Source organism: Cornus florida, unplaced genomic scaffold, assembly GCF_030987335.1.
Source record: "Cornus florida cultivar Cherokee Brave unplaced genomic scaffold, ASM3098733v1 CherokeeBrave_3.0.0_Hap2_Chr06, whole genome shotgun sequence".
Lineage (NCBI taxonomy): Eukaryota > Viridiplantae > Streptophyta > Magnoliopsida > Cornales > Cornaceae > Cornus > Cornus florida.
This window is the reverse complement of record NW_026775576.1, coordinates 84028049-84052835: the sequence shown is the minus strand read 5'-3', so window position 1 is coordinate 84052835 and position 24787 is coordinate 84028049. Positions and strand designations below refer to the sequence as shown.

At 32.9% G+C, this 24787-nt stretch overlaps 2 protein-coding genes across 2 annotated transcripts; both read left to right on the top strand.

Annotated features, from left to right (window-relative positions):
* The first annotated feature begins 372 nt into the window (after nt 1-372).
* On the top strand, nt 373-1317 carry LOC132314461 (F-box/kelch-repeat protein At1g57790-like). Its single transcript, XM_059813326.1, has one exon. It carries the CDS (start codon nt 373-375, stop codon nt 1315-1317), a length of 945 nt encoding a protein of 314 aa, XP_059669309.1.
* An 11014-nt stretch (nt 1318-12331) lies between these two features.
* On the top strand, nt 12332-12934 carry LOC132314460 (putative F-box/kelch-repeat protein At5g24040). The gene has a single exon (XM_059813324.1). The coding sequence runs from the start codon at nt 12332-12334 to the stop codon at nt 12932-12934; it is 603 nt and encodes a 200-aa protein (XP_059669307.1).
* The last annotated feature ends 11853 nt before the right edge of the window (nt 12935-24787 follow it).

Genomic DNA, 24787 nt, shown 5'->3' with positions numbered 1-24787 from the left:
GATAGGGAGTAATTGCATACGACGGCTCTCGCAATATATCTCAACCTAACGCGGATCCAGTTCAAGTCTTAATTAATTATGAGTCCATCCATAATTACCGACTATGAACAATTTATAATTACTATTTATATATCATGCATTGATTGTCATCACATACATATATATATAAATATTTCTTGTAATTAACTGGACACTATCAATTTCATAGTGAATTGAAACATAATACATTGAATTCACCAATTATATAAATCATAAATATTTCAGATATGTCAGGAACATATGTCAATACAATCCAGATAGGAATTTGCTATGCCAGGGCATATAAATCCCAACAAAAACACCACCACCAAGTATAGGCTCCGTTCACCCAACATGAAGAGGTTGTCGTACAAGGATGGTGTGATATTCAATAGGACTTCTCCCGATTTGGTAAAGTCCATGGAGAAGCACTGGATGGCAGACGACGAAGGCATCGAGGAGGAGGCTGATTCCGGCAATGGTGGTGGTGGTGGTGCAGTTCCCAAAAGGACTAGATGTATTGCTCCCTGTCGTGGATGGCTACTATTGTATCCTTATTATGAGAGTTCACTATATCTCTTCAATCCTCTTTCAAGAATGGTTGTCCATCTTCCACCGCCGCCGGAATTAAAAATGGTCACTAATCCAGATGTGCTTAGATTCATCATATCATCCATTCCAACTGATCCAACTTGCATGGTCTACTTATATACCCCGAATCAGATTGCTGTTTATAAACTTGGTGACAGGAAATGGACGCCTGTTTTCGCTAGTAATCATCATGAATGGGTTTCCGTCATATTTTACCATGGTAACTTCTACTCGATTGATGAGCTTGGTGTGCTCCGACGTTTCTTGTTGGATAAATCTTATTCTAATTACAAGGAGGAAGAGGTATGCAATGGTACTTGTAATGTCAACCAATACAGGTACTTGGTGGAGGGGTCGTGGTCTGGTGAATTGTTGATGGTTGTGAGGATTTATGAACATCATATATGCAGAACCAAAACCAAGTCGTTTGAGATTTTTAAGTTAAATTGGGGTAATGGTAAATGGGAAGAGGTGAGTAATTTGGGTCATCGAGCTCTATTCTTGACTACTAATGATTCGAAATTCGTTTCAGTTAGATATAATCCTGAATATACACCCAATTCAATCTATTTCATTGAAGATACAAATACAAGGATGAAAGATTTCGGAGTGTATGATTTGGGAACACGCAACATAAAGCCATTACATCCATCTCAAAATCATATGCAAAAAGCTGTATATTATCGTTGTTTTCAACCGGTCCCATAAACTAGCCCTATAATCTATATTGCTTAATGTGCATCCTTTATTTATTTATTTTTCTTAAATGTAATATTTTATATACATACTCATTAAGTTTGATGTTTAGAATTCTTCTATGATTGATATTTTTCAATTTAAAATTTGGCATGTTTAATAACTACTTCTCCCAGTTTAAAATACTTATCCCAACAATTAAGTATTATGTGTAGCCAATACTAGCCATAACAAGATTTGATTTGATTTGATTTATTATGTTTGTTTATGATATTAATCTCAATGAACTTTAATTTATTCTTCAGAGCCCAATTTGCTAAATGATGAGCATTTTCTTCTACCATAGGATCCAACAACGGTAGTAAATGGGCCTTTTGCAATAACCTCAGCGACAACCTCACCTCAAAGATGGACCTTATCAAAAAAATTCCAATACGAAACTATTAACAAGGCCCAATAGGTTTGCAAAAAAAAAAAGTTTTGGGCCAAACAATGGAAAAGCACCATCACAGCAATTACTAAGGCCCATTTTAAATAACCCTAGTTTCGAAGCCCAAACGGCAATCGCATTGTTTTGTATGTATCTCGATTAATCTCAACAATTAGCTAGCATGCAAGGGAGAGTTTGGGAATCTGGGATATAGCCAGATATATAATATTAAAAAATTTGTTCAACTACAATTATTATTGGTTTGGATTTCAAATATTCTTTTCTTTTCGGTTGGTTATTTTGAATAATTTTTTCAATTTTCACCTCGTTACCAGAAGGGAAAATAAAAAAATTGAAAATAAAAATTCTAAGTTAAATAGATAATTGATTGAAGAATGTAAGAGTAAAAAAGACTGACGTATGACTTTTATGAATTTAGAAAGAAATAATATTTGGTGAGCCCTACAAAGAAAATAAATTATATTCATTTAATAAAAATGATGAATTATTAAATTTAATAATATAATTATTTATATTCATTTATATTGTTTAAATTAAAACAATACTTCAAGACTTCTTAGGTAGAAATAGAACTAACTGTTTGAAGATACCTTGAATTAGGTATCCAAGGGGTTTAGGTTATGAGAACCTCTTTCATGGTTTTCTTCTGTGAGCTTTCTCCTTGAGTAGGAGTCCGAAGCAAATCAGAGAGATGCTCCAAAGCTGGATACTGATCATCAGTGAGTGGTATAACCACTTTGGCTTTTGCCCTGCCTTTGCCACGGCCTTTTGTGGTATTACCACGGCCTTCTCCATGATGGGGCTGATTCATGAACCCTGTAAAAATTCACGGGTTAAGAAATCAGGTAAAGAATTAGAACTGCCTTTAATATATTCAATTAAAAAATCAAAAGCAGATAAATCAGCTTGCCAACCAGCAAATATCTGTTTGGAAACTAATTTTTTTACATCTTTTTCCAGTACTTGTTTAGGAGCACTACAATCAATGCGTAACAAGAATTTCTGATTGATTAAATCATCTTGGAATTTATAAATGCATTTAACTAAAGAAAGAATTTCTTTCTTAATAGTGGAATAATTTAATTGTGCATTTTTCCAAGCTCCTGAAGTGAAGTGAACAAGCTCCTCTGTTCCTGTATCTGGATTCTTTTGTTTAAGAATACCACCATATCCAATATTGGATGCATCTGTCTCAACAATTTTAAACCATGAAGAATTTGCTAGGGCTAAGCAAGGAATCTGTTTAGCACGAAGTTTAATCTTCTGGACGGCTCTCGTATGTTCTTCAGTCCAAGGGGAAGGTGACTTCCTGAGCCGTGTATATAAAATTGCTGTATCCTGTGCAAGGTTCTTGTAATGGTTACGAATCTAATTCAAGCTACCAACAAATCTTTGCAGTTGAGTTTTGTCCTTAATTTCATCAGGGAATTTAGAGGTAAACTCAATACTTCTGTCAATGGGTTTTATTTTTCCATCATAAATTTCATGACCAAGAAATCTTACTTGGGTGAGGAAATTTTTTAGTTTAGGAACAGACACTACTAAACCACTTCGGTAAATAACATCTTTGAAGATTTTCAAATGTTTATAATGTTGTTCTATTGATTTTGAAAATATTAAAATATCATCAATATAAACAATAGAAAATTCAGTATAAGGATTAAAAATGTCATTCAAAATATGTTGAAATTCTGAAGGGGCATTTTTTAAACCAAAGGGCATTACTGTCCATTCATACTGTCCAAAGGGTACACAAAAAGCAGTTTTATAGCGATCCTTTTTTGCAATCTGTACCTGGTAATATCCTGATTTAAGATCAAATTTAGAAAAAATTACAGCAGATTATAATCTATCTAACAGATCTTTAATGTTTGGAATTGGATATCGAATCCAGCTCAAAGCAAGGTTAAGTGGTCGATAGTCAATAACCAGTCGAGGAACTCCTCGTTCTTTTTCAGAGTTTTTATTAACATAAAAAGCTATGCAACTCCATGGGGAGTAACTTGCTGTAACTAGCTTCTTTTCCATTAAAGAGCTAATTTTAGTTTTGCACAATTCCAAATAGTCAGCTTTCATATGGCTGGGACTGGCTTTGGAAGGGATCATCAGATCGGTAAATCCTTTTTCATAAGGCAAAGAAACAATATGCTTCTTTCTGTCCCAAAAAGCATTAGGAACATCACTGCAGATATCCTTTAGAAAACTTTGTCGTATTAACTCAATTTTCTGTTGCTCCGTGGGATGTACCAATCTTTGATTGATTGCTAAGGAAGAGACTTCCTTTTGCAAATAATTCAGTTACTTTTCTTTGAAGATAATGTTATCTTTAAGAGCATTGATATGCTTATTCACGGGTTTGGTCAAAAACTCAAATGCTATCTGTAGAGTTGAACATATACCATAAGAATCAATTTTCTCAATTGGCATAATCAAGGCTAAAAAGGGAGTGCCCAAAATAACCTGTTGTGCCATGTTTTTAATAAGTAAAAAGGTAAATGGTAGACAAATACCTTGTTTACAAATAAAAAAGTGATTAAGCTTATACTTAATCTGCATCCTTATTCATAAAATAGAATAAACTATTGTGGCTGCAGATAACCCACTGCTATACAATCATTCAAGATAATATATCGAAATATCTTGAACATGATCCAATCCCAGTCAGAATTTGTCTTCTCCATTAAAAATTAAAAATAAAAAAGTCTGCATTGGAGTTGGACATTAATCATTATATAGTAACTGTTTCCAATTAATAGAAAATAAATAAAGTAAGCAGAAGATTGCTAGCTACTTAGATGCCTTCAGTCCACCTTAAAGCAAATCTTCTATCTAGACTTCCTCTCTGTGTAGAGGTTTCCTGTTTTTTCAGGATTGGGGAGCTTCCGGTGTCCTGTTATTTTGTGGGTTGTGTGCTTGTTGGGTTCTTGATTGCTGTTGTACCTCGTCCCGTTGGGCTTGGTGTGGAGATGATTGCTTCTTTTGCTCTATGTTCGGTGCTTTACTTTCCGGTGATTCTTGTTGATTCTTGGTGTTGGGCTTGGCACTTTTTGTTGTTACGCGGCTTTGATTAGTGTTCTGCGTTATTTGGGGACGATTTAGGTGATGTTGATTGCACTGGGGGTTTGGTTGGTTGTTTATTTTACTTGTGATTGGTTGTGGTTCCAATGCTGGTAGTTCCGTCGTTGCTTTCAGTTCCGGCGTTGGTGGGTTGGTGGTGCTGCTTCTATGGTTGCAAGTGTGGCTACGTGGTGCGTTGTGGCCCATCTATTTGGTGTTGTATTTGTTTGTGGGCCGGTTGTTTGGTCGATTGGGCTTCTGTCCGTTGGGCCTTACAGGTTCTGCATTATATTTTGTTGTTGGCTTCCAGTCCATTTGCAAGGCCAGAATTCTGTTATCTGCTATCTTCAGTGTTGGGCCAAGAGTTATGACATCCGGCCGGGGTTCACATTTAAGGCATCAATCTGATGCTTGTTCCAATTGGTTGCTTACTTCTGCTTGTTCTTTTCCCTCCCATTCTGCAGCTCCACCTTTCTGTTTCTCTAATTGCCATAATGATTTTCCCAATATTATTGCTTGGAATTGTTAAGGTCTGGGGTCTGTTTCTACGATTCAGCAAATTAAACGTTTACAATCTCAATATTGCCCCAATATTTTTGGTGTTATTGAAACAAAAAATTGGAAGCGGACAGTGCTTGTTCAAAAAATGTTGGGTTTTCCTCATGGTTGTTTGGTGGAGCCTGTTGGGCTTGCGGGTGGTCTTGGCCTTTGGTCGAATGATAATGTTCAGTGAAGGGTGGTCAATAAAAACTGTTTTTCAATTACTGTTGTTGTTTTATCCCCTAAACAGTCACCTTGGTATTTTTCCCTTCTATATGCTAATATTGTGGATAGGAAAAGAGCTGTGCAATGGAAATATTTTATTAACAGTGCACGTTATTGGTCGGCTAGGTGGGTCCTCATTGGTGATTTTAATAATATTGTACATAGTTCTGAGAAACATGGGGGGGAAGTTAAGCAAGGGTGGCAGCTTCATTCCTTTCGTACTCTGCTTGATTGTTGTGCTTTGTTGGATATTGGTTATGTGGGTTTTCCTTTTACCTGGTCTAATCAGCGCGATGGGTTAGCTAATATACAGGAACGATTGGATCGCACTTTGGCGACTATGGATTGGCTATCGGGTTTTCCTCGGGCTCAATTATCTTATCTTTCTATGGTGGGATCTGATCACTATGCCTTACTTCTTCAAATTTTGCCTGTGGTTTGGCCTCGGAAACGGCAATTTCACTTTGATGCTCGATGGACATTGTTCGACGATTGTAGGCAAATTGTTGATTCGGCTTGGTCTACTCCGATTGCTGGTTCTTATCAGTTTCAATGGGCTCAGAAATTGCGTCACTGTAAAGCCGATCTTATTCATTGGGCTAAGCTCTGTAATCTTAACTCACTAGCTCGTCTTAGTAGTTGCTCGGTTCCATGAGTTTAAAGCTCGCACTTCAAATTACTATCATGCGGCGGTGGTTAAATTAGAAAATTACTTAACTTTTTATTGATTAGAGGAGGAGTTGTTTTGGAAGCAGAAATCCCATCTTCTTTGGTTGAAAGAAGGGGATCGTAATACAAAATTTTTTCATGTTACTGCTAAACGAAGGCGAGGCCGCAATACAATTTCAGGAGTTTATGATGCTGGGAATCAGTGGGTAACTGATGAGGTATCCGTTTAGTCAATTTTTTTGACTTATTTTTAGAGTTTGTTTCACTCCTCCCATCCTACGCATATTGAGCAGTTCTTGCAGTATGTTCCTGTCCGAATTTCTGACGAGATAAAAGCTCCTGGGCCGGATAGGATGACACCGCTATTTTATCAGAAATATTGGGAGGTACTTAAAAAGGATATTGTTGATGCTGTATCTAGTTTTTTTTGCTACGAGCAATCTGTTATCCAGTTTTAATCATACAAATATTGTTTTAATTCCAAAGAATTCCTCTCCGACACAGGTTAGTCATTACCGACCTATTTCTTTGTGTAATGTGTTTTATCGGATTATTGCAAAAATTATGACTAACCGGTTGAGAGGGATTAGTAGCTCCCTTATCAGTGATTCTCAAAGTGCATTTATTGCAGGTCGTCATATTACGGATAATATTTTAATTACTCATGAAATTTTGCATTATCTCAAAAATAAGCGAAAGGGTAATAATGCATGGTTGGCGTTGAAACTTAACATGAGTAATGCTTATGATCGGATTGAGTGATTTTTTATTGCACATACTGTCTCGTTTGGGGTTGAATGCTTATTGGATTCAAATGATCACATCCTGCATCTCTACTGTTTCTTACTCTTTAAAGATTAATGGGAGTTCGGTGGGTTTTTTCAAACCGTCTAAGGGTTTGAGATAGGGCGATCCTCTATCGCCCTATTGATTTATTATCTGTGCTGAAGCTCTTTCTCTTTTGCGAGCTTAACAAGCTCAGTTATTATTTGGTATTCATATTTGTCGGGGTGCTCCGTCTATTTTTCATCTTTTTTTTGCTGATGATTCTATTGTGTTTTGTGCTGCAGTTCCGGAGGAAGTTCTTCTTCTGAAATAAATTTTGGCAGATTATGAAAGGGCTTCTGGGCAACAAGTCAATTTTTCTAAATCTTCTATTTTTTTCTCAACTAAATTAACTAATGCCCCAGGTTTAGTATGTTGTTCTATTAGCCGATCCTTGGGTTTGCAAATGCAGGGGATGCTTGGTCGGTATCTTGGTGTTCCCGCTATTTTGGGTCATTCCAAAAGAGATGTGTTTCAGTTTTTACTGATTAAAATTTAGGACAGGTTATCTTTTTGGAAGGCGAAGTCTTTGTCCATGGGTGGGAAAGAAGTATTAATTAAGGCCATTTTAAGTGTTTTACCTACGTATGTTATGTCTTCTTTTAAGCTTCCCACTACATTGTGTCAAGATTTGATGAAACATATTCGTTCCTTTTGGTAGTGTAATAAAGATAAAAATCGGGCAATTCATTGGCTTAATTGGGATTTTCTTTGCCGGAGCAAGAAGTCGGGTGGCCTTGGCTTTCGTGATTTGGAGGCTTTTAATTTAGTGCTTTTAGTGAAGCATGCTTGGCATTTTCAGGTTCAGAAGCAAAGTTTGTTGTATCAGATTTTTAAGGCTAAGTATTTTCCAGGCTCGTCCTTTTTGGATGCTTCTTTGGGCTCTAATCCTTCCTTGGGCTGGCGTAGTATTTGGTCTTCTCAAAATTTATTGAGGTAGGGCTTATGCTCATTGATTGGGAATGGCACTTCAACGCATATTTGGGACGATTATTGGGTCCTTACGTTTGCACGAAAATTTTCCCCAACTCAAGCTTTTGTTCCATACTCTTATGCGGCGGAGTTGATTGATTCTGATACGTCTTCATGGAAAATGGATGTTTTGTCTCAATTATTTCCTCCTTTTATGATGCAGGAAATTCTTAAAATTCACATAAGTCGTTGGGATAAACCACATGTAGTCATTTGGGCTCCGGAGCTGTCGGGTAAATTTTCAGTGCGGTCTGCTTATAAATTGGCTGTTTCAATGTCTCATTTTTCTGGGATTCCATTTCATTCTAGTGCTTGGTCTTCTATTTGGCGGTGTCGTACTCTATCTAAGGTGCAACACTTTCTTTAAAGATGTTATCGTCATGCTTTGCCAATTCGGGTTGCTTTGTTGGCTCGCAGGTGTACTCTCTAGCCTATTTTTCCTCGTTGTGGTCATTCCCTTCAGGTGTGGAAGTTTTCTCCGCTGCATTTGGATTTTTCAGGTCGTTCTTTCTTTTCTTTACGGATTGGCTGGAGTTTTCTGCTGCGTCGGGCTATGCTCTCTTCGGACTTTGAGGATGTACTTAGTTTGATTTCTTTTTGTGTTTGGGGCATTTGGAAAGCAAGGAATCGGTTAGCCTTTGAAGGGATCTTATGGAGACCGGAGATTGTGGCTCAAAAAGCAGTAGTCAGTTTTTGGGAATTCAAAGATGCTCGGTTTCTCTGCTCCTCCTTACAGCCAGGGCCCTCAATCACTTCAGTGGATTCTTGGTGTCCTCCCCCATCTGGTATTGTCAAATGTAATTTTAATGCTTCATTTTGTCGGAAGTCGTTGTTGGGTTTCCGTGATTTTAAAGGTGATGTTCTTCAAGCAGTTATTTTTTGTCCGTTTTTCGCTTCTTCTTCTTTGTAGGCGGAATCTATGGTATGTCAACGTGCTCCGCTTTGTGCTTTTGAATTAGGTTTCTCTTGCTTATGGTTTGAATTGGATGCCAAAGCTGCTATGGATGGGGTGTTGTGTGGTGAGTCTTGCCCAGCGAAAATTGCTTCTATTTGTTTTGATATCAATCGAGATCTTTGGTGATTTTCTTCTACTACTCTGACTTATGTTCGTCGCCAAGGTAATAAGGTGGCTCATGCTTTAGCTGCTCTTTCACGTCCTGGGCTTGGATCGGATCAGTTTTTGCTGTCTCTTCTTCATTTCATTGTGCGTTTTGCTGAGGCGGATGTGAAGTGTTAGTTGTTTTTGTGTTGTTTTTGTTTTTGCTGTCTTGTATGTCTTTGCCAGGAAAAAAAAAAAAAAAAAAAAAAAGCAATATAATATATATTAAAAAAAAATGATTACAAAACCAATGTTTGTATATGAGCATTGTCTTGTCCATTTAAAATTATTACATTATCTATTTAAATCTATTGCACTGTAAGACCAAAATTGTGTGTCAGTATTAATAAAAATTTGTAGTAAAATCTAACACATTAGAAAGAGAGTAGTGGAGAATTTGTAGTAAAGTCTACTGATTTCTACATTACATAGACAGAAACTGTTATACTTCTAGATCTTCGATTGCATCCTCGGATCATCTGACCTTGCACGAGGTACATATATGCATATGTTTATACACACATATATCACACGGGCGAAGTGCAGGAAATATCCCCAAAGTATACTCTGCATATTAATTTTACCCTTATTTTAAAAAGTGTATAAAAAACACCCCTAATGTTTTCAAATTGTGCAAAAATACCCCTTAATAAAAAAATCTGACATAAATTAGTGTTGTAATGCTCATTTTGCTCTTTTGTTCTTTCGAAAATGCCCAAGAAAGTATATGCTACTACTCTCATATATGGGTGTTATGTGCACATTACCTTATATATATATATATTTTTGAAACTTTTTTCTCTATATATATTTCTAAACTTTTTTTAAAAAAAAACTTTAAGAATTTACAGAATAAGGATTTGAATTTCTTGATGTTTTAGTTTAGTGTTTTCTATTAAATTTCTTTTTCTTTATTTTTTATTTTATTTTCTTACCAACACTGTTAAAAAAATAAAAAAAATCCCAATATCATTGTGCACTAGTTTTTTCAGCTTAGAGCAGATTTGTTTTCTTTAGTTTGCACTTTATTTTTATTTTTTATTTTTATCTTTACTTTTCTTTATATTTATATTTATATTTAATTTAATTTTAGTATCTTCTAAATCGCCCCAAGTCAGTTGAGGCGATTAGGTCAATTCCGGTGATAACAAGCCTCTGCAAAAGGCGAACCAGCTATTGGAGTGGTTCAATTTGGTGGTCTGGTGGGCGTGGCGGTGGCTGGGTGAAAGACGACGGCAAATCCCAAGCACTATGGGCTCGGCGAGCAGCTTGTCCATCCCTTTGGGATAACGGTAAGAGTCTCTCCCTCACCGATGATGTAATTCTCGAAAGTACGAAGTTTTAACTACAACATTTGATGCGTTAGTTTTGTTCAGTTTTAGTCTCGTGTAATGGCTACCGATGCTGTGGTCCCTTACTCCTATAAGCATATATGTCTTGACTCGTGTGACTAATGTTTGTGATGTATGAATACCAATCATATATAATCCCTCCGTCCCACAAAAAATGTCCGTCTTTAACTATTGTATTCTATGCATTGCTGCCAACTCCATCCATAACACAGATCTCTCAACAAGCCCAAGAGAATAACTTTTTAATCCTTTGATTTCGTAAAATAATCAATGATTCAACCAATGAAGGAATTCTCTTGGGCTTGTTGAGAGATCTGTGTTATGATGGAGTTGGCATCAATGCATAGAATACAATAGCTATTTGGTAACAAGTCATCAATGGTTTGTAACAAATTGGAGTTTGCAGCAATACTGGAATGATAGGATACAATAACTAAATGGTACGAGTAATCAATTGATCCGTGAAAAATTGGTTATATTTTTTAAACTTCAAGGAAGTGAAATTGGAAACAATCATCTTTCCCTGTAAATTTTGTTTCAAGAGCGGTTTTTAGCTTCAAAAGTTATATTTTTGAATGGAACAAAAGCACCAATTTCCTACCCTTGTCATTCTTTTTTAACTTTGCTGCTTCCTTGAATAAGGGATTGATAATATCTTAAAATCCTTTTTTATTTCAATGTTTCTTAAACTTGGTTAATCAAAAGTAAATTCAAGTGCCAAAATTCTATGCCATCTTAATAGAATAGAACATATAGCTTGTGAACACTGACACACTGGTAAAAATGAAGAGTGCTGAAGAGAGGGGTTTTTTTTTTTTTTTTTTTTTTTTTTTTTTTTCAGTTTGGAGTGCCTTGGTAAAACACAGCTGGGGGCATCGTAGGAGGAGAGGGAGGAGAGAAAAAAAAAAAAAGTTTAATAAGGGTAGACGTGTCAATAAAGGACATTAAATTCCAAAAGGTCGCTTATTAACAAACAATTATTAAACTAAAATACGTAGAAAGTGGAATTCTATCCGGATTAGGGACAAAAAAGGGAAAGAAAAGAAGAGGAATTAGGATTTCCAAATATTGCTCTCTATAACTAGGGTTGATTTCTTCATGGACTTGAAACCATAATTTACTGTTTTTTTTTTGTTAATTTGCTCATCTTAATTTTCTTCTTTTGTACGATATTCCTCGGCTGGTAGGATTGAGCACCCCGCATGGACATGGCTAATAATATTAATCCAGTAGTCCCTTGGTCCGACCTTCCACAAGAACTGGTGGAGTTGATCATGGCACATGTCACCACAACCTTCGATCTTCTACGATGTCGCGGTGTATGTCATTCATGGCGATCTGCTGTACTGAACGTGCTATCACTCGGCGTTACTTCTACTACTCCGTTACTACTCCTCTACAATAGGCTTGACCTATGCAATTCTCCCGCCAAACTCTTGTGTCTTGGTAAAAACACCACCACCAAGTATAGGCTCCGTTCACCCAACATGAAGAGGTTGTCGTACAAGGATGGTGTGATATTCAATAGGACTTCTCCCGATTTGGTAAAGTCCATGGAGAAGCACTGGATGGCAGACGACGAAGGCATCGAGGAGGAGGCTGATTCCGGCAATGGTGGTGGTGGTGGTGGTGGTGCAGTTCCCAAAAGGACTAGATGTATTGCTCCCTGTCGTGGATGGCTACTATTGTATCCTTATTATGAGAGTTCACTATATCTCTTCAATCCTCTTTCAAGAATGGTTGTCCATCTTCCACCGGCCGCCGGAATTAAAAATGGTCACTAATCCAGATGTGCTTAGATTCATCATATCATCCATTCCAACTGATCCAACTTGCATGGTCTACTTATATACCCCGAATCAGATTGCTGTTTATAAACTTGGTGACAGGAAATGGACGCCTGTTTTCGCTAGTAATCATCATGAATGGGTTTCCGTCATATTTTACCATGGTAACTTCTACTCGATTGATGAGCTTGGTGTGCTCCGACGTTTCTTGTTGGATAAATCTCATTCTAATTACAAGGAGGAAGAGGTATGCAATGGTACTTGTAATGTCAACCAATACAGGTACTTGGTGGAGGGGTCGTGGTCTGGTGAATTGTTGATGGTTGTGAGGATTTATGAACATCATATATGCAGAACCAAAACCAAGTCGTTTGAGATTTTTAAGTTAAATTGGGGTAATGGTAAATGGGAAGAGGTGAGTAATTTGGGTCATCGAGCTCTATTCTTGACTACTAATGATTCGAAATTCGTTTCAGTTAGATATAATCCTGAATATACACTCAATTCAATCTATTTCATTGAAGATACAAATACAAGGATGAAAGATTTCGGAGTGTATGATTTGGCAACACGCAACATAAAGCCATTACATCCATCTCAAAATCATATGCAACAAGCTGTATATTATCGTTGGTTTCAACCGGTCCCATAAACTAGCCCTATAATCTATATTGCTTAATGTGCGTCCTTTATTTATTTATTTTTCTTAAATGTAATATTTTATATACATACTCATTAAGTTTGATGTTTAGAATTCTTTTACGATTGATATTTTTCAATTTAAAATTTGGCATGTTTAATAACTACTTCTTCCAGTTTAAAATACTTATCCCAAAATATTTGTTCACCTCTGACAACTGTGACTCATCTCAAATATTTGTCCACCTCAACAATTAAGTATTATGTGTAGCCACTACTAGCCATAACAAGATTTGATTTGATTTGATTTATTATGTTTGTTTATGATATTAATCTCAATGAACTTTAATTTATTCTTCAGAGCCCAATTTGCTAAATGATGAGCATTTTCTTCTACCATAGGATCCAACAACGGTAGTAAATGGGCCTTTTGCAATAACCTCAGCGTCAACCTCACCTCAAAGATGGACCTTATCAAAAAAATTCCAATACGAAACTATTAACAAGGCCCAATAGGTTCGGTAAAAAAAAAAGTTTTGGGCCAAACAATGGAAAAGCACTATCACAGCAATTACTAAGGCCCATTTTAAATAACCCTAGTTTCGAAGCCCAAACGGCAATCGCATTGTTTTGTATGTATCTCGATTAATCTCACCAATTAGCTAGCATGCAAGGGAGAGTTTGGGAATCTGGGATATAGCCAGATATATAATATTAAAAAATTTGTTCAACTACAATTATTATTGGTTTGGATTTCAAATATTTTTTTCTTTTCGGTTGGTTATTTTGAATATTTTTTTCAATTTTCACCTCGTTACCAGAAGGGAAAATAAAAAAATTGAAAATAAAAATTCTAAGTTAAATAGATAATTGATTGAAGAATGTAAGAGTAAAAAAGACTGACGTATGACTTTTATGAATTTAGAAAGAAATAATATTTGGTGAGCCCTACAAAGAAAATAAATTATATTCATTTAATAAAAATGATTATTAAATTTAATAATATAATTATTTATATTCATTTATATTGTTTAAATTAAAAAAATACTTCAAGACTTCTTAGGTAGAAATAGAACTAACTATTAGAAATAAGAAAGCTTAAAAATCACCCCCCCCCCCCCCCCTCCAAAACAATATTTGGTGAGCCCTACAAAGAAAATAAATTATATTCATTTAATAAAAATGATGAATTATTAAATTTAATAATATAATTATTTATATTGTTTAAGTTAAAACAATACTTCAAGATTTCTTAGGTAGAAATAGAACTAACTATTAGAAATAAGAAAGCTTAAAACTACCCCCACCCCCCCCAAAAAAAAAAAAGTCATCTTTTACATGGTATAACTGAAAAAAAAAAAAAAAAAAAAAAACATGGTGCTTTTTCTTTCCTTCCATTAACTGAAAACTAAAATCAATGCATAACAGAGTATACATAATACCGTATTTATTTTGTTAAAATCAATAGTTCAGAAAATTTTGACTGTTAAAATGATTTGATATATTCAAAAGTAAACTAAAATCATTTCATAACAGAGTATAGATAATACCATATTTATTTTGTTAAAATCAATAGTCAGTGAAATTTTGACCGTTAAAATGACTTGATATATTCAAAAGTTATATGAATATTTGCTTTATAAACTTAGATTTATTGAACATGGGAACAAGTCATTTCCCTGGTTTGTGATTTTTTTTTTTTTTTTTTTTTTTTTTTGCTCGTTTTCTCCAATTTTGGAGAATTTTTGTGAGGGTAAAGGGGAAGCACCATTCTTGTATTGCGCATCCCATAAAGCATCCTTTTTCATATCCCTTTTCATATCCAACTTACCAATTTACCATACCTATATCCAAAACGTGTGAAAACTGATTTCACTCTATTGGCTTTTTGCACACATAAACATTATACGTGTTGTTTTCATTCGCGTATATAACTGATAGGAATATGCACTTTTATAAAGACAGAGAGAGGACCAGTTTTCTTTTTAGTAACTTTAATTCAACTTTCCATCAAAGTAAAGAATAAATTGGAAAACACTCTTCCAATAATTAATTACCATAAAGGTAATTTATAAGTTAACCAAATAATATAGTATTAATCTGATACTTATTTATTTAATCACTAATTAATGAAATATATCAATGTCCAAAACATATAGGCCACATAATTAATAAATAATCTTACATTCTCCCACTTGGCCCATATTATAACTTCTATAATGGTTTAGTAAAATAGTCAGTAGTGTGCACCATAAATCAGATTGACTCATTAAGTTGGTCATCATAAATACAATGGTAAATAAATTATCAATGCGAGTCATGGCGGTTATATGTCCCTAAATGACATAGTCCCTTCCATGTACCACAACACTTGTAACCTATTCAACATAACCTATAAATGAGAAGTATCAATAATGATCTAATAATAATATTTTTTCCAAAACTATTCCTATTACCACTTATTAAAGCAATATGTACATGTACATTAATTAATAGGAAATATCATAAACACATTTAATGAGCACAAAATGTCAAATATATATAAGCACTGTTAAACAATCCACAATTAAAAAATAATCAACATTGACTATATTCAAGACCCACTCTTTTATCATGTTCATAAATGTCTTGGGTGGTAGTCCATTCGTTAATGGATTGCAAACATAAATTGTGTGATTATATGTTCGATAGACATTCGTTGTTTATAAACATCTTCTTTAATGATAAAGTATTTCAACTTTATAATACCTATCATTTTAATACAAGAATATCAACAATTGCAGCATAAATTTTCAGTAATCTAAAAATGTTATCCATAACTCCAAGTCCTGAAATAAATTCTGCAACCATAAATTGTAGCCTCAAAGCATGTTACAAATTAAAAATTCATAATAGACAAAGTAATAATAAATTACTTTACATTTTTTCATAATATTGTTCTTCCAGCCAAAAGAAATAAATAACCAATTAAAAAATATCTTCCTAAATGTGAGCATATAATCTTTTATCCCATACTAACTTGTCTATATACCAAACTGCACAATATATGCATAAGGAATATTTTTCGTTTCTTTACCTTCTAATTAACTCATTCTTTGAGATTGCATTAGGCTGAATTTATCCCCTATGTATGGAATAATACTGGTTGAATAATGTTCCATACCAAATCTTTATAGAGCTCTTTCAATATATGTTTTCTGAGACAATCCTAAAAATCTACGTGATCTATCATGAAATATTTCTATTCCTATCACGTAGGATGTCCTATTCATATCTTTTATTTCAAAGTTATTAGAGATAACTTTTAGTTTCATATAATAATCTAAGATCACTACTAGCAAACAAAATAAAATATCATTAATATATAGAATCAGAAATATAAACTTACCCCCACTAACCTTCAAGTATATACATTGATCAACAGTGTTTTTTTTAAAATCAAAAGACATAATGGTATCATTAAACTTAATATACCATTGTCAGGAAGCTTGTTTAAATTCATATATTGACATTTTAAGTTTACAGACTATGTATTTTTTTACTATCTAATGTGAAGCCTTCGGGTTGTTCCATATAAAATCCCTCTTATAGACTCCCATTCATAAAAGTAGTATTTACATCCATTTGATATAACTTTAAATCATAATAAGTTACTAATGCCATGATATTTTAAAAGATTCCTTCTTAAATACTAGAGAAATTGTTTCTTTTTAATTTCTTCATTCATGGCACTAATCTATTTAGTAAAATCATTACTCTTAATGGTTTGTGAATATATAACTGAATCTGTATATATCTCACTATATATCAAAATCAGATTCTTGTAGATATATCACATAGTCATCCGAAATAGCAGATCTCTTTTCTCTTTGAAATCGTCTTAATGTTATTCCTTATGATTCATCTACAATCTATTCATTGGTGACAATCTCATTATGGAGTTGTTAATCATTCAATTGTTTTTCATTAATATATGGTTCAACAACTGAAGGAATAATTATTTCCTTAGAAATTATGAATAAATAAATTTATACCATAACTTCTTGAATGATACATTCTTATTTTTATCACTCTCACTGACTTGACCATTCTCAATGAATCTAACATTATCGGTTTCAATAATTATCGTACTATGTTTAGGATAGTAAAACTTGTACCCATTAGATTACTTAACATCCACAATATTATGAGTAACGAGGAATTACTTAACATACTCCTAACCATATCCAATTACGCCTTTCAGCTACATGCTTTTGCTATGGCATATATAACAAAGTGTATTGAGCACAAATGCCATACATTTCAAGGAGTTTAGCAAACGGTTAGAGTATTAACCCGTTTCATCATACTTTCCATAATATTTACCACCTCTATATGACTTTATGATTTTCACTTTTCTATCTAGTTGTTTTTCAATCTCATTTATGTATACTTCAAGAGTACCCACTGCTTGAGATTTTTCATGCAACAAATAGATATATCCATAACGTGAAAAATTAACTATAAAGGTAATAAAAAAAATAGTTTTCTCTACCAAAAGATGGAACATCAAAAGGTCTACAAATGTCTGTATGAATAATTTCAAAAAGCCTTATACTTATTGTGGCTCATTTCTTTGTGTGTTTGGTTTGTTTACCCTTAATATAATCTACACATACATCAAAATCAGTAAAGTTTAGATTCAGAAGAATTGCATCCTGTACTAATTTTCCTAATCTTTCATTAGATATTGACCTAGTCTTTTATGTTACAAGAAAGATAAATTTTCTATTAATTGGGTTACGCTTAATTCTAACATCATGATACAAGATCAAAAGGTTTTTGATAAATAAACTATCAAGTCTAAATTTACAGAAATCATCAACAACAATACCATAACTAACAAATTAGAATTTATTGAATAAACATCATTATTAAATTTAAATGAAAAACCATTAACATAAAGTTTTTGAAATAAAATCAAATTATGGGAAATTGAATAAACATAAAAAGTTTAAAATTATTTAAATAAAATACACTATCTAACGTTAAACATAATGTCACAATGGTTTCAACAAAACTTTTTTCCAATTATCATAAATAAAAAATTCTTATTTGAATTTGTGATTTAGGCTATAAGAAATTCTTTCATCTATTAGAAATATAAACATTAGTATTTAAGTCAACCTATCATGTATTTAGAAAGAATTTCAATAAGTAATTCGAAATATATAAAAGCCAAAAGCTTACCATTCTTTTTCGAATCATTCTTTATATTTCATATAATCTTTCTAAAAGTATTCAATACATTAATAACACTTTTTCATTATTACATTATTTTCTTTTAGTAGATTGACATAAATCTTTTAATTTTTGGTGTTGCTCACTTAATGTCTTTTCAGGCTTATTCCGAAAATTTATCTATAACTTCTTGAGTAATCAGATGACCATAATGATTACCTTACTGCTTAAGCCTTATCTCCTCCTAAATTAACATAATGGTCAATTTTTTATTATTTATTTATTTTTTTTTTCACTTTTTACTTGTCTTAATAGTATTAATTCGAAATAACCCATACTAAGTAGACAAAAAATTAAAAATAAATTGAATGAGAAAATGCTTATCCACAATCATCCCTAAGGTTCTTAATTTTGTAACAGCATTAATCATCTCATAATTATGTTTATATATGGTACGAGTACCAACAAAAATGCATAGTAGTGATATCAATTAATAATTTTCGTTTTAGATATTTATCTAAAATACGAAAACATTCTTATAGTCAAATATTCTTTAGTACTGTCACTATGGGGAACAATTAATTATTTACATAACCATAATGCTTAATCTGTTCGATCTCTCCCAAGCTTTGTGGAGAATCTTTTCTTCTTCACTGTCTTTAATAGTAATAACAGTAGGTTTCTCAATTTAAAATACTAAATCAAGATTTAGCACATCAAAATTTTGAACTTAACTTACTCATTTTATTATGAGAAGTTAGTCCTATTGAGAATCAGCACAGATGTAGCATGCGAATTAAGGAATGCAATAAAACAAACATAATAAGATAAATGCTCACAACAATAATGTTTTGAGTTAACAACACGTATATACAGATAACTTAAAATATAAATACAATGTATAACTATAGTACCCATTTGGGTGATAACTATAAAATACTAATAATGATGCTTACATGTATTTATATGTATACCTTCATTGGTGATGTATTATTTAATTAAACAGATAAGTTACCTTTGGATATCCTATATCTACCCAATTAAAAAATACGTACAATCCCTTAATGTTTATTTAATCACTTGAAAATCAATTCCCTTTGAGGAATTATTTCTTATAATTAAATAAACTCAATATGCATGAATATCACAAGAAATCAGAAACGTCATAATTCATGAAATATTGCAATTATATATACTACTAAAATTAATATCCATCAACCATTATGGTTAGGCCACTTTGGTAGTTACCAACTTTTACATAATATGAATATTAAATTAGCTAGTGACTAATTTATCTTTAATTATATTTACTATTAAAATTAATATTCATCAACCATTATAGTTAGGCAACTTTGGTAGCTACTAACTCTCATAAACATGAATATTAAATGAGCTAGTTACTAATTCATCATTAATTTACCCATTTAACATTATACATACATACTCATACTGATTGATCCAAATTTAAGTAGGTTCGATCTCAGAAATTTAATAGTCCAAAAATTTAATAAAATATCATTTTACTTTATATACAAAATAAAACACACACACACACACACACACACACACACACACATATATATATATATATATATATATATATATATATATATATATATATATATTCGGACTTGAAGATCATAATTGAATCAATCTAAATTTGATTCTCCATCACGTATGTATGTTTGGGTACAAAATACAATAATTTATTTACATGTCCTACAAAATTAAATTTAAATTTGTAACAAAATAAATTAATACATGTTGATTTTCAGATAATAAAAATAATAATAATTAAATACAAAATCTTTGAATCAGAAGCCATTAGATAAACATGTTGCGGAAAATCAATAATAAAGGTGAGTAATCATGAATATGTAATTCGTGCATCATTGATTTCAATTATATATACTTTCTTATTATTATTATATTCTTTATCAATACATAAAGTATAACACAGTGTGTAACCTGTTCATAAGCTACAACATATACTGACTAAAGCATAAAATCTATGGCAGTAGCCGGAGCACCCATTAATTGTTCCATAGACCAATCAAAACACATCTTTTATATATATGTCAATTCCAAAAGAAAAAATAAATTATTTAATATTATTTTTCAATATTATCACATACATAATTATATATCTATCTCAAACCAAATCACTTTCACTTTGAGATATAAATTTAAATATTATTTATGCAACATTAAAGAAAAATAATGAGTTCATAAACCATAAACATTATACGTGGTAGAACTGATTATATATTAAATACAGAATCTTTGAATCAGAAGCCATTTAAACTTAATTTTCAAATATCTGATTTCATTTGAGAAAAGCTCTTGGCAAAATTGGTTGTAAACTTAATAATTCATGGAAACCATTAATCACAAATAAACATGAATTCTAAGATCTTAGAACTTCAATATTTTCACATTGCTATAATGCATAAATAAAGTAGTTAGATATACATATCTCGATCTGTAATTGTAAATCTTGTTGAGATCAAACCAAACATTGAGATCATTTTTGCCAAAGAACAACGTGATAAACTGCAAGTACAAACAATAGCCAAAACGTGTGAAAACTGATTTCTCTCTCTTGGCCTTTTGCACACATAAACATTATACGTATTATTTTCATTCGCGTACATAACTAATGGGAATATGCACTTTCGTAAAGGTAGAAAGAGAACCAGTTTTCCTTTTAGTAACTTTAATTCCGCTTCCCATCAAAGGAATAAATAGGAAAACACTACTCCAATAATTAATTATCATAAAGGTAATTTATAAGTTAATCAAATAATATAATATTAATCTGATACATATTTATTTAACCACTAATTAATGAAGTATATCACATATCCAAAACATGTGGGCCACATAATTAATAAAAAATCTTACACTGCTTTCAATGAATATTAAAAAATATGTGCATGTTTTAAGAACTATGTTACCTCATTTTTATTTGGGACCATGGATGTTAAGGTGTTAGTTATGAGCAATTTGAGGAATGTTGAAAACGAATAGCTGCTCCCTAAGACCAAAAGCTTTTGACTTTTCAGCAAACTGTTTATGGTGAGTTTGGTAACCAACCTCTTTTTCGAATCTTCTTCGCACCCCTATGCTATTCAAACGTTGCAAATAAGTCCACCCAAAGTTAAACCGCAATTTGAATTCTCTTGGGGTCATGGAACTTTCTCGGTAATTATTCGGTACATGTGGGATAGAAAATTAAATGTGTCTGGTGGTGAATTATGAGATACTCTTAGACACCAACACTATCGACAAAAAAAAAAAAAAAAAACTGCCACATTAAAAAAAATAGAAAGAAAAAAGAATAATACAGAAAATTAGACTTTAGTGACCAAATTTTATTTTTGAAAAAATTGATTTTTAGTGACCATAAACATAGAAAATGAGTGAGTTATAGTAAGTCAAGAAAGGATAATTTAGTCAGCACATTCATTTAAAAAGTATTTTATAAAATAATTTTTAAACATCGTCATGTATATCAACCCTACTCCCACCACCACCATTGGTGATAGTTCCTACTCAAACATCATCTCCTTAACCCCAAGGGGTTGACCTAATTAAAAAAGACTTGAGCCTAATGTCTCATAAAACATCAAGTTTTATGATTGATTCTTCTTAAGTGCAAACAATTCCTTAAGGGTCATGCTTGTAGATAGGGACGGCTTAATATAATTTGAGGCTTTAGGCGAAAAATATAAAAGTGTAAAATATTTAACATATAGTGAATCCAATTAATCTTTCTTGTCACATAATTGATCTTAAAGTTATACAACTTATATTTAAATTTAATAAAAAAGAGGGAAAAATATGTAAGAAATAAAAAGGGAAAAAAAAAAAAAAAAGAAGATAAAAGTTAAAAGAATAATATGGGAAGTTTTATAAATACCGGGGAAAAAAAATGTGGATGAAGAGGAGAAAGAAGGGGAAAAAAAAAAAGAAAGAAGACATGAGATGAGATAAAGATAGAAATTTTTGGGCCTACTATTAAATCTCTTTTGGTCACTGTTTGATGTGAACCAATAAAAAATGGACATGTCTTCTTTCATTACCAAATCAGTGATGATATATTTACCTACCATATCTAATTTGGTAAATAAAGATGTATGGTAATTAAAGATATGTATATATTTTTTATTGATCCATATCAGATGGTGTACATCCTCACTGGTGAAGGCTTAAATATTGTCCATATAAGAAAACTAAAAAATTTGGGGGCATTTCCATTGGGCAGAGTTTAATAATAGGAAGAAAATAAAAATTTTAAGATGGTTATAATATAAACAAATAAAAAAATTGAAAGTTATAATATAAGGAAATAAAAATTGTGGGGCCTTTCTATTGGCTAGAGTTTGATAATAGGAAGGAAATAAAATTTTTAGCAAGCTTATAAAAAAAGTAAATAAATAAATAGATTGAGGCATTCTTATTGACTAGTGCCTTAGGTAACCACAGCCTAAGTCACCTAAAGGAGGAGCCGGCCCTAGCCCAATAATGAAATATCAAACTCTCGCATGCTAGCTAGTTTTTTGGATTAATCGAGATAACATAACAATGCGATTACCGCTTGGGCTTGGAAACTAGGGTTTTTTAAAATGGGCCTTAGTAATTGCTGGGTACTGTTTTCCATGTTTTGGCCCAAAAGCCTTTTTTATTTCGATCCTATTGGGCTTTGTTCATAGTTTTGTATTGGAATTTTTTTGAGAAGGTCCATCTTTGAGGTTGATGCTGAGGTTATTGCAAAAGGCCCATTTACTACCCATTGTTGGATCCTATGGTAGAAGATAATGCTCATCCTTTAGCAAGTTGGGGTTTTAAGAATAAATTTTTTTAAAAAATAAAATTTATTTTTGAGATTGAATTGTGCATTAAAAAAAATTTATTTTTGAGTTGTTGATGTATAGGGATGGCAAAATCCCCATACTTAGCGGGTCCCCACCCCATCCCGCCCTATTTATGGCGGGTTTGGAGACCCATTTATGTAAATGGGAAGGGAATGGGGATTGTATATGAAACCCTGGCGGGGACGGTAACCTCGTCCCGTCCCGTTTATAGTACATTTTTACAAAATTTTTCTTACATGTTATAAAATATTACTAAATTACATGTTATATATATATATATTCACTTCTGAAAGTAAAACCCTAAATATATTCCCTCGCAGCATAGAGAAATAACATAGTCGTTGTGCATCAAACATCTGATCATATTTTAAATTGTTATAATTGTGCTGAAGTTTTATTAAATTATTATGTTGGAAAATATTATGACTGTGTTGATTTTGTTGAAGGTGAATTGAAATTTAAAAAATGTTATGCGGGGACGGGGGCTAATGTGGCTGGGCGGGGCGGGGATAAGGGAGAGGGTTGAAAATTAAACAGGTATAGGGGCGGGGATGGGGGTAAAAAATTTGACCGAGGATGGGGGCTAGGAAATGAGATCCCCGCCCCACCCCGCCCCATTGCCATCCCTATTGATGTACTTGGAATTATCTCCGGATCAAATCAAATTATCAATAAATTTTTTGCCTTCTTGTCAAAAAAATAAAAATATATAAAATCCATACTAAGAGAAACAAACAGTTAATGTCATAACCAAACATAATAAATCAAATCAAATCTTGTTACGGCTACACATAATACTTGATACTCCTCTCGTTTCAAAATATTTGTCCATTTTAAAAAAAGTCTCAAAATATTTGTCCACTTCGAAAAAACTTTCAAAAGATTTGTCCATTTTGAAAAATTTGTGAGCCATTTTTTCAAAAGGGACAAAATTTTTGAGACGAGTTACAATCTCTAAGATGAATAAGTATTTTAAGTCGGAAGAAGTAGTTATTAAACATGCCAAATTTTAAATTCGAAAAAATCAGTCATAAAAGGATTCTAAATGAGTGTGTATACAAAATATTACATTTAATGGACGCACATCAAACAATGTAGATTATAGGATCAAGCAATATTGTTTACGGACCGGTTGAAACCAACAATAATATACACAATGCCGCATTTGATTTCGAGATAGATGTAATGGCTTTACCTTATTTTCAATGAAATAAATTGAATTGGGTTTATAATCCAGATTATATCTAACTGAAATGAATTTGGAAACATTATTAGTTAAGAAAAGAGTTCGATGACCCAAATTACTCACCTCTTCCCTGAAGATACAACATTCCAGTTCTTCTCTCTCTCTCTTTAGCCTTCTTTCCACTTTCCACCCGTCATGGTCTATTTATAGGCCATGACCTTTTTTGCAATTAACCAATTACATTGGGCTTGTATCCGAAAGCTCTCTTCCTTCTGGGCTGGGTCTTGCAATGGGCTTAACCTTCCTCAGTGGAACCCCCAGGTTCGGCCCATTCCAGGGTGCTTTGGCATGGATCCTACTTCAATCATTCGACCCGATCTCGTTTCCGCGATCCATATCCGGCCCATGCCACTTGCCGCATCCTCAACTGCCCCCATAATTACCCCTTATTGATTAGGGGGTAATTATTAGAGGCTGCTAATGATGACCTGACGGCTCGAGGAGATCGTGTGGGAGAATGGACGGTTAGATCTAGGGGTCGGCACTTCGAGATTCAAAAAGACAACCGATCGCTTTCCTGACT